A 13,401-nucleotide genomic window follows, 5' to 3' on the forward strand; every position below is an offset into this window, starting at 1 on the left:
GGATGGGATGGCGTCATGCCCTGATCACTACTGTCATGCCCTGATGGTCTCGCCCTGGTCCGGGAAGCCTTCCGACGAGTGATGGAGTTTAAATCTGACCTTTCTTATCTTATCTGCAGCTGGGTTATCCTCTATTTTGTGAACTCGAGTCCTGGAAATTTTGAGGACAATAGTCCCAGAGGATGCAATTAGAGAGTAGTGGTGAGGGCGGGCCGTCAAGTTGACGTCAGTTTAGTATGGAATGTTACTTAGGTACTATGACTGCAACGCTGTCAGTGTTAGTAACCTAGGGTAATGCTACGATGGATCACTAGTAATAAATATTGAGTTAATTATAGTCTGATTTTAATTATCAAGACCAAGAAATTTATTATGGTGAACGGCTAGTCCAAATATAACGGAAATTTGCTCAGAAATCCGCCAACGCCAGTTATAAATATATGCAGATGTGCTAAAGTCCCCATCACGACCGTCACACATGAAGCTAGTAATGCATCGCTAAACCGGGTCAACATCACAACAAAACAATCATTAATTATCCATAAATATCATCTGCATCCGGGACCATCGCCGTCGTCAAGTTTCTCCCAGACCGGCCCCGCTTCTCCGTGGCTCCCCCACTGCGACCCAACGCCGGACTGCCCCGTCGACTACTAGTAGCAGCACTATAGTAGTCCACACTGCTCCTATCTCGTCTAGTAGATAAAGGTCGTTCGTACCGCTCTCTCCTCTCCTCGTAGTACTCATCGTCGTAGCAGTCCTCTGCAGCATCAGGATACCGGCGATAACTCCGCCGAGTACCCTCACTTGGACAACTACTCTGCACACTATGCCGCTGACTCGACCAGCGACGTGAAGTCGGGAGTCCAAGTTCCTCAGCATACTGAGGCGCAGTAGGGATGTACTTGAATCGGGGAGAGTGCTGACTCTGTCGAGAAGCCTTTTCAGCCATCTCCGTCGGATAATCTTGATGAATAGGTCGATAGGTGAACTGAGACACCCGCCTCTCTGCTTTGGTTTGACGGTCGGTGGGGGTAGTGTTCTCTTTGGGGTAGTCGGTGGTGGGTTTGGAGCGGGAGCTGATGCGCATGGAAAGACGGCGTGGGTTTAGCGCCTTGACGGAGAAAGAGCTAGGTTGGGTGGATTCGAGATGATCCTCGACAGGACTATCCTGTCCTCGACTTAGTACTTCGTAGGCGGGTCGTCTGCGGTCTGATGACCGGTGGGGGTTGTCGCGCTGGTTCCAGGAGCCCTCGGTGGGAACGGTGATGCCCACGTCGCCCCATCGTTCGTGCAGCCGTTTGTGGGATCCGTTCTTACGGAATCGACCGAGAGGGCCGGTGACTATACTGGCCATGGTGGAGATGGAGGTGAAGAGATGGAGGATGATTGGATGGAAGGACGCAACTCTCAGCCTTAAAATAGCTGGAGATGACACATGACAGTGGCAGAGTATAAGCTCTCTAGAGTGGAGGCTTCTACCCCAGACTCTCCAACGGTTGGCCTGGTAGCTGGGGACTAGGCAGGGTAAGGTGCAGCAGACACAGTGCTGACAGATGCACGTCTAGCCAGGGCAGAGAAGATAGGTCGAGGTGATTGGAGGAACAGGCAAGATGAAATTGAAGTCAAGTTAATTAGTAGAGTATAATAGGCAAGATGCAACAACCTCGCCAAGCACAGACCATATCAAGATATCTTGTCAAAAGAATCAAAGTAAGGCTTTCTCCAAGGCTGCCAGTCTGGTTCTGAGACAGCCTCGTCTGAACATGGCGGATGGCCCATATAAAAGCCTTGCACGAGCAGGGGCCGCGATGGTGATACCTTTCTTGTTCCACCATCGATATCAAAACGCATCATGCATGTTCATTTGTTTGTTGCCAAGTTTAGAAGCACACTCCATGCCCATCACCCGCATCCTGGCCGTCTCATCGTGGGTTAACCGCCCGGGGTGACGGGTGGGCGCTTCAGCCAAGGGTTCGACTGGAGGGATCGTCCGGCGGGTAGAAAAGGAATACTACTGATAGGCTGACCAGATGCCATGATCTATTTTCAGATCACTGGTTTACCGTCCTAATTAACCGCCCGGCTTCGGGGAAAGAATGGTGGTTAATGCGGACGGATTTAGAAGCACTAGTTGGTCACTTGCAGCAGCGTCGCGCCCGGGAACCCCTCCCTCTGGCCCTGAAACCACTCACACTCTGTTCCATCTGGCTGGGAGGCCACTTCATCCCATCCGGCGTTTCATCTGCTCGGTAGGTAGGGTTGGGAGCCAATGGCAGGTGGTGCTTCCTTGTGATCTTCTATTTTTGGAGCTGGACTCGACGTTGGTGTGATAAAGCCTGCTACCGTGCTGTTACTAAGCTATGCGGGGCTTCGGGTTGTGAAGTATTAACCTGGAATAAGTTGTTGAATTGTGCAGGATTTTAGAAGGTTATAGAGTCCATAGTAATATGGAGCTATACTATTTGGAGGAAAAGTCGGTTATATAACAATATGGTACTAATGACTGAGAAAGCGGATGGAGTAGCTAAATAACTCGACTTAACCTTTCCGATGAGCTAATATTCTCTATTTGCATACTTTTACCGGCAACCACATTTCTTCACGGCCTGCTGGTAATGCTCCTAGAGCAAAATATGTTCTAAATTCCTCTACGCGTGTTGACGACGGATTCATGTTAGGGCATGCTAAGTAACCGAGCAGTACGGTGGTACTCTATTTCTGTGATAGCGGTGCAGTCAACTGCGAACCACCCTCAAAGTAAAGGAAAGTCTAAAGCCAAGTGTGGTCTCTATCCAGCCACCCCCATAGAAAAGAACTCCAGTCCTGATGTATGATTCTAAAATGCAATCCCCGTCTAGACCCATTGCCATGAGCCAACGCATGAACTGCCCAATAAACTAGTAAATCCGACCAAGCCAAAATGTCCTCATCAATATATAGTATGTACACTGAAAGAAAGTTTCCCATCTTTATGTTCTCTGTTGATCGCAGTGTTCCAGCACATACGTCACAACTGAGTATGAGCGATCAAGCAATATATATTTGGTCAGTTGTAGAAGTTACGAGAAGTGGGATTGGAGACATAGGCTTTAGGCGTCATCCGGAGGTGGTGAGGGGAAGGTGGCAACGATGGCTCAGGTGTCGTTGGCATCGCGTGCGCAGACAGGTCTGGAGGCCATACGGGAGCTCGCTGTGAACTCACCCGTCCTATATGTATGGGAGAGGATGGATGTGGTGACTGTGCGCTGCCGTTAGGGGTGGCCTCATCGGAAGGCGGGTCGTCGGATGATGACGGTTCCCATGAAACATGCCTTTCTAGCGGGACGCGGGTCGGAGGGGAGGATTCCTCACTATGTTCGTCACTCTCAGAACAAGGACTATAGAATCCGTCCCCAGTGTTAAAAGATTGGCTTGGATTGCTTTGACGGCGCCGTTGCACTGCTTGGTCCAGTCTGGCCGAGGCCACAGAGTCGATTCGGTGCGTTTGTTCGGATAGCAACACGCTGCGGGACCTTTGTAGGAATGGCCTTGTCCGCCGACCCGGGTCGTGGCGGGCATGTTTGATCTTTTCGATTTCATGGTTATAGGAGCTTCTCCGGTTCAACAAACGTCCTCGGCCTCCACTGCTGTCGAGGGATTCGATCGAATGGCCAGCAATGCTATCTGTTCTTGCGTGGACGCGACTCGGGGAGAAGGCCACTCGAGCCCGCATTTTCTGAATGGCCAAGTCCAGCGCCAATTCGATGGCGCAGTGGTTGCGTATTCGTCCAAGCTTGGGCCATGTGGCCCGCTCGCCGCTTAGGCATGCTTGAAGCATAAACTCCGTTGTCGGGTTGCGTAGCATGACGGGAATCCGAGAATACTGAATTTCCGGATATATATTGATGTCTCCGGAATACTTTTGGTTGACAATCGAAACTGTTTTGGTCAAAGACGTGGGAAAGATCCCTAGCTCGGACATGACTGTCATCCGATGTAAAATCTCATCCTTGGCAAGATATGTGATATTCCGGATCCAACGAGAAGCGGTGAAAGAGTTTTCCATATACGGATCTGGCCCATCATCCTTGGGTAGAAATGGAACGACATGGGGATTGACCTGCGATACAATGAAGTGGTTGACGTTGAACATCTCCGACAGACGAGTCATAGGGAGGTCACCGTCCACGGAGCCATCAATATATTGCCTATGAAGGTCGCTCCATGGAACTGGTTCTCCTGTCAGGGGATCCTTAGCCATAAGGGCATACGGCGAAAAGACTACCGGGACTGAACATGAGACGGCCCTGTTGAAGTCAGCATCAACTCCTATAGGTTTGAAAACAGTCGGAATTGTGTAAGGGGGACCATACACAGCAGACCAGATCAATACATTGGGCGCAGTTATATAGTTCAACAACTTGGGTAGCTCGTAGATGCCAGCACTGGAAACGCAAATGTTGAGGATGCGTCGTGTTCGGTTATATGCCTCCTGGAAAGTGATATCGCCCAACCAATTCCTCACCACCTTGGCTAGGTGCGAGATGTCCAGAAATGACCCATATTTCAAGAACCGAGCTGTCTTCTGGAGGATAGTATCTTCCTCAGTCCCCTCGCCGAAAACAGCAAAGTCCCCCTCTGTAAATGAGTCCAGCAAAGCCGGCAGCTCATCCTCAGTGCGAGTACAGAAGACGGCACACACAATGCTGCCCGCAGACGCGCCGGAGATGATTCGCGGCAGAAGGTTAGCTTGCCAAAGAGCCTTTAGTACGCCAATATGATTCATGCCAAAAGTGGCTCCCCCGGAGAAGAGCAGCGCACTTCGCCCGAAAGCCTGTCTCGCTGCGAGCAACTGGTCCAGGATATACCTGGATTCCACCACATCGCACCGGTTTTTATCCGCCAGCTCAACTAACGACAATATTGTTTCTAGCGCGGTATCAATGTATTGATCGATCAGGTTCTTAGTTCCGAGATGAGCATGCTTGTAGAGAGAGGCGTTGCTCATGTTGCCCAGATCGCGGCTCAGGGACGTGCGGATGAGGAACAACATGCGACTGATATCACAGTTGATCCGGGCATCGTCCAGCTGCTTGAGACGATCGAGCACGAGATGAGGGTCATAGTCGGGACACTCGAACGTTTCCTTCCAGGCAGAGTTATTCTCCAACTCATCCAGTTCGCTCGCAGCGTCTCGCCATTCTTCGTAAGTCACAGCCTGAAATACGTTAGCTGACAGCCATACCGGCTGGCCCTAAATCATGAGAAGGAGTCTTTAACTCACATTGCGCTTGTTGAGGTACAAAGACTCCCTTCGCTCATCCACAGCAGCGCGCAGTCTGCGTTCTTTCTGGGACTGGCCATTCCCATAGGAACCCCACGTGTCCCCCGCCCATGTCAATGAGTTTTTGACGACGGCCGACAGCGACGGAAGAGAAACGGACTTGAGAACGGAGCGACGGGGTTTATTTGGCGTCTCCAGAGAGCGCGGTTTGCCCTTTACATGACACTGTGGTCGAACAAGGGAGGAATCATGCAGGATGGACATGACCGACTTCAGGGTGCATCAGGCTCGCATCGGTGCGGAGATGGAGGGGAAACTAAGTTTGGATTGGAGAGGGTGCCTAAACCGGGGAAGGCAAATCGGAGATCTTAGCGAGTTAGGCCTGATAAAGCATTCGAAAGGTACTTTTCAATAGGCAGGAATAAAGAAGCGAAAGGAAGGGAGGATGTTGGGGATGTTGGTGATGTTGGTGATGTTGGTGATGTTGGGAATGTAAGTCGGAGCAACAGCAGGAAGTAGATAGATGTAGCCGCAAGAGTTCGTGCGCCGCGTCTTTAGCAGGTCAGGCACGAGGCAAGGCCAGCCCATCCGTCAGTCAGCCGGATCCATGCATTTTAGTTTGCCTGGTCTTCTGCCAGGGATGACCGAGAGAGAGAAAATGGCCACTCTTTCTCTCCAGACGTCACGAGGCAGCATTCCCCGGATGTCTGATTGGTCCCCCGGCTTTCCAGCGGGTGCTGCCGATCGCCCCAGTCACGGGATGGAGTTGGGAATTACTAGTACTCTTCAAGTATTCTATTGTTCACTGAAACAAACATGGCGGGTTATTGCTCAAAGAGCCTAGAACCAGTCTTCAATTCTCCATCTTATCATCATCGATGAACACCCCATGTCCTCATCCATAACACTAGACTCTTATCCAGTGGACCCCGACACCAGATCCCCGATCGGCATTTGTACCAGTGTGTCAAAGTAAGTGTGCGATGGCGACTTTATCATCCGATGGCCGATACATCCGGTGATATCATACCCCCACAATTCTCTGCTGTATTCCTTTTGCATGCTAAAATCTGCAGATCAGCAAAACTCAAAGGGCTTCCACCTCATGCCCTAGACTATTACCCGGTGTCAGATCCAGCCTGATCGGGAACAGCGTTAAATCGGACCTGGGATGGTAACCTTGGTTCACCGGCCTGGCATGGATGGTTCAAAGCTTTCGGATCCTATAAGGATATGCTGTATGTAATTTCCTGCCTTTTCACTCCTCGAGAGTTTTGCGACAAAATATGAAAATCCCAGCAGACCGGAACGTCTTGCGTCATGGGTGTGGTGATTTCGCCGATGAACGAGTAGAGACCAAAGAGACTTCACTCATCACTGCAAAGACACCGTGGCATACAGGATCATGCAAAATGCAGCTGAAACATACCCGAAATGGATGCTCGTCGGAATCAGCTCTTTCCATGGAGGGGACCTTCCTCTGTCGGAACGGTCAGGCGAGCCACACACACGCCCGTTTCACATGCTTCACCACTCCGTCGACCCCTGTCCCTGCATGTGAAGAGGGAGAGATAATCCACCATCTGGTTGGCACTCTATCACGCAAGCCTCTCGTATCTTAGACACACATGATCTAGACTCGAAGTGGGACACGATAAAACCAGGCTGACCACCCACACATGTCAAAATAATCCAGCCATCTTATCAAGATGTCGACATCTGACACACCCAGTCCCGGATAGCTTGTCTCGCCTGGGCTTCGACACCATGTTCTCTCCAGAAATGACCGGCTCCCTCGATCTCCACCGCCTGGAACCTACTCCCTGGTGCATGGGCCAGTTCGGCTGACCACTTCTCTAATTTACTCGCCGATGTGAAAGTATCTTCGTCACCAAAGATAGCCAATGTCTCATGCGCACACAGCTGATCTGCCGGCTTGGGACAGGGTATCTGTCCCTGTTTCCATTCCCCGGATGCCGATGAAATCTGCGCACTCGCATCAAGCGACATCTTCGAAAACAGCGTCAAGAACTGATTAACCGGCGGCAGAAGCGGCGACACCAGGAGATAAGAAACAGCAGCAGTGCGTTTAATGCAATCCGCCGCGGATCTTATCTCCTCCACCGTAGCTGGACGATACATCGGCTGCTCCATTTCCTCCCCCAACCCCAAGCAAAGCGACAACTTCTCTGCAATCTGGTAGACCTCATGAAACGGCGACTCGGGCGATGAACACCGCACCAAATCCACAACATCATGAAGCTTCGGCAAATGCGACGCAATCATCGACCCATACGAATACCCACCCAAAAGCAGCCTTATCTTACCCCCATCCTCTTTCCTCCCCTCCTGCCGTACTGCCCTTTCCCTTAAGAAATGCAAATAGAGCAACATAAACCCGTAAAAAGAGACATAATCCGCCAACTCAGGCCTAGCCGTCCAACTAGTCCGTCCCTCAGAACCACCAGCACCCCTGCCCATGCCTAATTAGCAACAATCACATCGCATCACCTCACACCAACTCCCCAACACCCAAATAAACAAATAGATAGTATCAAGATAGACATATAACAATAAGAATAGGAACGAAACATACCGAAAATTAAACGTCCCAACAACACACCCCAATTTCAATACCTCCCCACCCACAACCCCCACAACCGGATCATCAAAACATCCTCCCAGCGGCGCGTACGGATGCGCGATGATCGCCCCGCGCAGCAACCCGGTACTGTCGCGGAGTAGTCTCTTGGGCAGATCTGGAGGCAGGTAGATGCGACAGTCTAGACGAAGACGGTCGTGTATGGAGGGGATGGAGAAGGTGTATGTTGGGGTGGAGGGGAGGGACATTTCTTTTTTCTTCTTTCTTCAATTCTCCTTCTTTCCTCTTTTCCTCTGGGAGTTTAGAAGGGATTGAGGGATCGGGTTATTGCAACAGTGTGTTGGGGGTAGTTGGTCCTGGTGGGGAGTGCAGGAGGAGAATGAAAGGGTTGTTAGTTGGGGAAAGAAGATGAGAAAGGTTTATAGGATTATACGGGAGTAAGCTGAAAATAGAATAGGGAGGGAGGGAAGCAGGGGAAAATAAAGGGATTAGTGGGACGAGTTGATGATGACGGTGATGGTGATGTTTAAGGTAGTTAAAAGTGGTGAGTGGGGTAGCCCAAACTAAGTTATTTACTAGTGTGTCTTGGTTGGGTCGGTCGGTCAGCTTAATTTGGCGGTCATTCGAGACATTCAGTTTCTACTGCTTGGAGATCATGAGATGACGATGCTGACCACCATAGTTGTTTGGGATGAGTCTGGCTGGATGGGATAGTTCAGCTTTTGATCTACTACTAGTATACTACTGAGTAGTAGGGAAATTATTCTTTCATGTTATGTTCATAATCAGCAGTTGTGCATCTTCGTTGGGTGCAAAATATACCATCACACTGCGATGTGGATATATCTTCGAGTGAGGGTCCTGATTCCAAAATTCCCACGAATTATTTGAATGATATGATGTATGTAAACAGTCAGCTACTACTAGCAAAAGTAAATTCTATATGTATAGCTGCCATGGAATCAAAGCAGCGGCCACACTCTCTTCACAACCCCCACTGCTTCTTAACTTTATTCTTCACATCCTCTATCGAGACCATTTCATCCGCACGCACATCATCAGGTCCCAGAGGAGCAGACGGCTCCGGGACCCGAGCCCACGAATGATCCGGACTACAGATGTTGGCCGTTGTCGGCTTCCCCTCCTTTACCAGCTGTACGCAGTCATCACACAGATCGACCGCGCATTCGCGGCAAATATTCCCCTTTTCCCACGTCGCTGACGACACTCCACATCGAGCTTCGCAGATCCAAGCTGTTTCCTCCGGACAACTGACGCTGATAAGGATGGCTACCGCGGTGGACTCGTCATTCATCATGAGTAACAGCTTTGCAAAGGCATAGCTGGTTGTGTATGTACTCATCGCGTCGTTTTCGGCATAGACAAATTTCTTGACGAATGGGAGACAGTATTCCCGGGCCTTCTCCGCTTGATCGATTCGGTGATACCACAAACCAAGAATGGCTGTGGCAAAGTTGTTGGCAGCCCATTCGGAGACATGGTCTGAGTGGACCACTCTTCGTTTAGCAATGCGTTGGAGTGTGTGTATGTAGCGTTCGGACTCTGTGGTGCCTGGTCCGGCTCGGATGGCCCTGGTAAAGAGATAGACGCCATAGTATCTGCTCACTAGCGATTGTATGTATAGCATCAGCAGGTTCCCCTGCATGAATGTTGCGGGAAAGTCCATCACCATCTGCCAGATCTCAACAGCGCGGGATTCCTTGTTGTCATAGCTGATGAAGAGGTCTGCCAGAGACACTTGCAGAGAAAACGCCAATACCGAGTCGCGCTGTTTTTTTGCTACCTCAATTGCTGTCATATAAGCATATTCTAGCCATTCGAGCTGATCTGTGGCTCTGGCAGCAAACGCGATGGTCTGGTAGAAGTCACTGGACCAGACCATTCTTGAATTCTCCGAGAGACACTCTGTCAAGCGTGTGGCACCATTGTCACCGGACGCAGCGTCTAATCTTTTCAGGTGCTGTATGATTTTCTCATGGCTTTCAGGAGTCTTCTCTTCTGCAAGGAGCTGGATGTACTTAGAGAGGAACTTGCCCTCTGTGGTGACATCCAGAGCCTTTTCTAGGTAAATCAAAGCACTGGCTCTATCTCCGAGTGACAACAGTTCTTCGCCCACAGACTGGTAGGTGTCTGCAAGATCATAGTCTTCAACATTGTGAGGGAGCTTATCACGCGCCTCAGGGTTTTTGGAAGCAGCCTCCAATATTTCAATATTCTCTTTGTAGAGCTCCAGAGATTTCTCATGTTGGCCACTGAGACTGTAGAGATATGCTAGACCGCTTCTAGCGAGCCACATCTGATTGTCCAGTTCTAATGCCGCTTCAAAGTAAACCTGGGCTTCCTCATAGTGTGACGTGTCCCTCAGGCAAATGGCAACTCTCCGGTTCCATTCTGCTGTCTTGGGAAGTTTGGCCCATTCTGCCGCATCAAGCACAGTTGAGGCAGCAGGATTGTCGGGAATCTCTTCGTCTGCTTGGCCTTCAAGCAGGCATCTGATCCGATTTATGATCAGCATACATGTACGTGCATCCCATTGGTAGCCCTGGAGCCATTTCTTAGCAATGCACTCCGCAGCCGGAACGAGCAGCCTCGCGGGCTCCAGAATACTGCTCAACACCCAATCGCGTATATCCACCGGCAGAGAGTCTACAAACTGCTTATCATCTAAAAGCTTGGAGAATGGATCCAAGGTCTCCAAGGACCAGAAGTTATCTGCATCCCGTAAACTGATCCAAGCCTCCAGCACAGACTCATCACGGAGTGTTTTGAGCAGGACACCCCCAATTTCCTGCCGATCAGTCTCCCCGATTCGATGAATGTGAGGGATGACGGCCTTAGCATGGCTATGCCACCAGACAAGTGCATAATTCCGGAGGCTCGGACATTCGGTTGAGTTGCAAACCAACCGTAGACACGCTTTCAGCGTTGAGATTCTAGACTCAACAATATCAACACCAATGGCCACGTAGTCGGGGCCTGCAGAGAGCTTATTCTCGTTTTCGTCACGAAAGAAATCACCAACAGACGCATGGCGAAACATGACTTCCGTTGTTTCTGGATTTGAATTGAAGTCGGTTTCTAGCTCGAAATCTTCCGCATCTTCATCATGATCGTCATCGATCCGAAGAGGAGATACATCTATTTCCGCCTGCAAGTCGGCGGTTGTCAGGCCGTCATCTCGGATGAGTGTCAGAAAGGACGCAAATTGCAACCTAAGCAAACTTTCGATGCCGACAATCTCCTCCGGGTCAGAGGAACCCAGACTCAGCGTGGCTTCGATCTCTCGAAGAGAAAGAGGACGCGAAGCACACGCAACCCAGCCCAAGATGGTATTTAGTTCTTCAGGATCGTCGCCCTTCAAATAAGCGCTTAGGCCTTCCAGGGTACGTCTCATGGCCTCATACAGACCCTTCGGCGGTCGTTGCAAGCACTCCCTCATACTGCTCGCTCGATTATGTCGCCCCAACTCTTGGGTCATTAGGTCTACCCAAAGGAACATACCCTGTGCGTTCTTCACAAGAAATTCCATGACTTCTTTGCGCAGGCTTGGAGGCGCACGAGAGATGTTCCTAGACCTCCTCATAGAATGCTCAACGTAACGAGCGATATCATCATCATTCTTAGATCGATCTATAGAGATGGAGGCGACTGACTCCTGCAAGGCATCGGCTATATCAGCGGAAAGGTGGGGTCGTCCCAGCATAACGAACTGTACCCTGGGTTTGCCTGCGCATAGGTAGACTCAAATTAGCTTCCGACGGGCAGATGGCAGGACCATTAGAAACTTACTGCCAGCTTCATCAGCTGTAAGCTCAGACAGAAACTCCAAAAGACTCTGCCTGTCGGCCTCCATGCATTCGTCCAGACCGTCTAGAACGATATAGGCATGCCGGCTACCTGCATCATCTTCAATAAAGTAGTCCCGGAACAGCGTCATCCATGCGCTCTGAAGACTGCATATATCACCGGGTGCGCTGCAATGAGTTGCAACGTGTCCGGCATATACCGAATCATTGAGGCAGATTTGATATGCCACGTCCCGGAACGCCTGGTGCAATCCTCTAGTTTGTGGGTTGTTATCCTTGAAGAAATAGTAGCCAACAGAGACTTCCGAACCTTGGTCGACACCCTGGGGAAATCTTGTCTTCAGATTCGAGATAATGTATTCTGCGAGAAAGCTCTTGCCACAACCGGGAGGACCATGAATCCAGAGCAGCTGTTGCTCTTGTTTCAACCAAGCCTGGAATCCCACCTCTGCCTCTATCCATTCTCCAGTTCCAGACAGCCGTTTTCTTGCGAAAGTGTAATACATGTCTGAAGGGCCTACTGACGGCTGTAAAAGTGTCCTCAGGTAGTCAGAATCACCATTGCCCTTTGCACCTGACCCTATGAATGAACCTAATAGGCTACTGATGTCTCGGTGCACCTCCTGACGAAGATCATTCTGACCTTCGACGAGACGTTGGAGATCCGCCTGAGCCTGGGCTAACCTCCCATGGTTATCTTCTAATACAAGACTAGCGCCATTAAGCACAGCAGACAGATTCTCAACAGCTAAGTTGGTCTTTTTGGTCTCACCCAGGGTCTCTGCTCCAACTAACTGGTGTTCCGTTTGGCAGAGCCTGTCCAGCTTGGAAACCAGACCCTGTAGTGTTTTGTCGGAACCAAGCAAGGTATTCTTGGTAAATTGGAGGATTCGACCTCTCAATCCAGCCCGAACTATCTTGGTCGCTTGACCAAAGATCTCAAGTAAGGTAGCTAGGATATCAACAACCTTGGCTTGAAGTGCATCCGACATGCGACTACCGTCGTAGATGGCGAGGCGGACAAGAAAGTCCTATATTCTCAGGAGGGTCAGACCACGCTGTCTGGCAGGGTTTGTGATATGATATACATAGACTTGCCTTCAAGGTCACGAAAAGTGCCATGACTGCATCATAAGACGCCGACACATCTTTCGCAGCATCAATAAGATATGTAATGGCGCTGAAGCACACGCCACTGGCTGGAAAGGCGTTGGAGGCAATGCTTGCAGCCATAGACCCAAAGCGTTCAATTGGATTGCAGATGCATATCAGAATCTCGAAAAGCGAACGCTTCCTCTGTCTAAACTGGCCAAAATGGCCGTTCTGACTATCCAGTCGATCGAGCAACTCTTCCACTGAAGAGGGGTGGGGTAGTGAGGGTTCATCTAGTTGTTTGCCCACAGCCGCAGTATATCTCTTCAACGCCAAATCCCAGGTCACCACAAACTGGGAGTGGCTTTCGATGGTAATTGTCATCTTGTTCTATGCTGCTATCTTGTTCTATGCTGCTATCTTGTTCTATGCTGCTGGCTGATTTGTATGAAGACAAAAGACGATGACTGCTGCAGAAAGGAGCTAGTCCGGTCTTGTTCTGGCCCCGCCGCCCAAGAGAATAAGCGATGCCATACGAGCTATTTACCAAAATAGACAGGATTTGTGAAATATAGCGAAGTCCGCACTGCACATGTGGCATACAGTAAATATTA

At 50.2% G+C, this 13,401-nt stretch overlaps 4 protein-coding genes across 4 annotated transcripts; all 4 read right to left on the reverse strand.

The window, feature by feature from the left end:
• Positions 1-535: 535 nt before the first annotated feature.
• BO79DRAFT_198876 (uncharacterized protein) lies at positions 536-1,357 on the reverse strand (the record flags this gene model as incomplete). The annotated part of the gene is made up of 1 exon (XM_025681380.1): positions 536-1,357. One exon carries the CDS (start codon positions 1,355-1,357, stop codon positions 536-538), a length of 822 nt encoding a protein of 273 aa, XP_025537633.1.
• A 1,427-nt stretch (positions 1,358-2,784) lies between these two features.
• BO79DRAFT_177142 (putative Patatin family phospholipase) lies at positions 2,785-5,857 on the reverse strand. The gene is made up of 3 exons (XM_025679906.1): positions 5,267-5,857; positions 4,356-5,200; positions 2,785-4,289 (listed from the first exon to the last, which is right to left on the reverse strand). The coding sequence occupies exons 1-3, from the start codon at positions 5,528-5,530 to the stop codon at positions 3,050-3,052; spliced, it is 2,349 nt and encodes a 782-aa protein (XP_025537634.1). The 5' UTR covers positions 5,531-5,857; the 3' UTR covers positions 2,785-3,049.
• A 1,113-nt stretch (positions 5,858-6,970) lies between these two features.
• On the reverse strand, positions 6,971-8,374 carry BO79DRAFT_198882 (uncharacterized protein; the record flags this gene model as incomplete). Its single annotated transcript, XM_025681381.1, has 2 exons — positions 7,863-8,374; positions 6,971-7,739 (listed from the first exon to the last, which is right to left on the reverse strand). Exons 1-2 carry the CDS (start codon positions 8,114-8,116, stop codon positions 6,971-6,973), a joined length of 1,023 nt encoding a protein of 340 aa, XP_025537635.1. The 5' UTR covers positions 8,117-8,374.
• Positions 8,375-8,853: 479 nt separating this feature from the next.
• On the reverse strand, positions 8,854-13,171 carry BO79DRAFT_289038 (NACHT and TPR domain protein; the record flags this gene model as incomplete). The annotated part of the gene is made up of 3 exons (XM_025688746.1): positions 8,854-11,615; positions 11,679-12,726; positions 12,806-13,171. 3 exons carry the CDS (start codon positions 13,169-13,171, stop codon positions 8,854-8,856), a joined length of 4,176 nt encoding a protein of 1,391 aa, XP_025537636.1.
• Positions 13,172-13,401: the final 230 nt, after the last annotated feature.

Source organism: Aspergillus costaricaensis (assembly GCF_003184835.1).
Source record: "Aspergillus costaricaensis CBS 115574 unplaced genomic scaffold BO79scaffold_24, whole genome shotgun sequence".
Taxonomy (NCBI): Eukaryota; Fungi; Ascomycota; class Eurotiomycetes; order Eurotiales; family Aspergillaceae; genus Aspergillus; species Aspergillus costaricensis.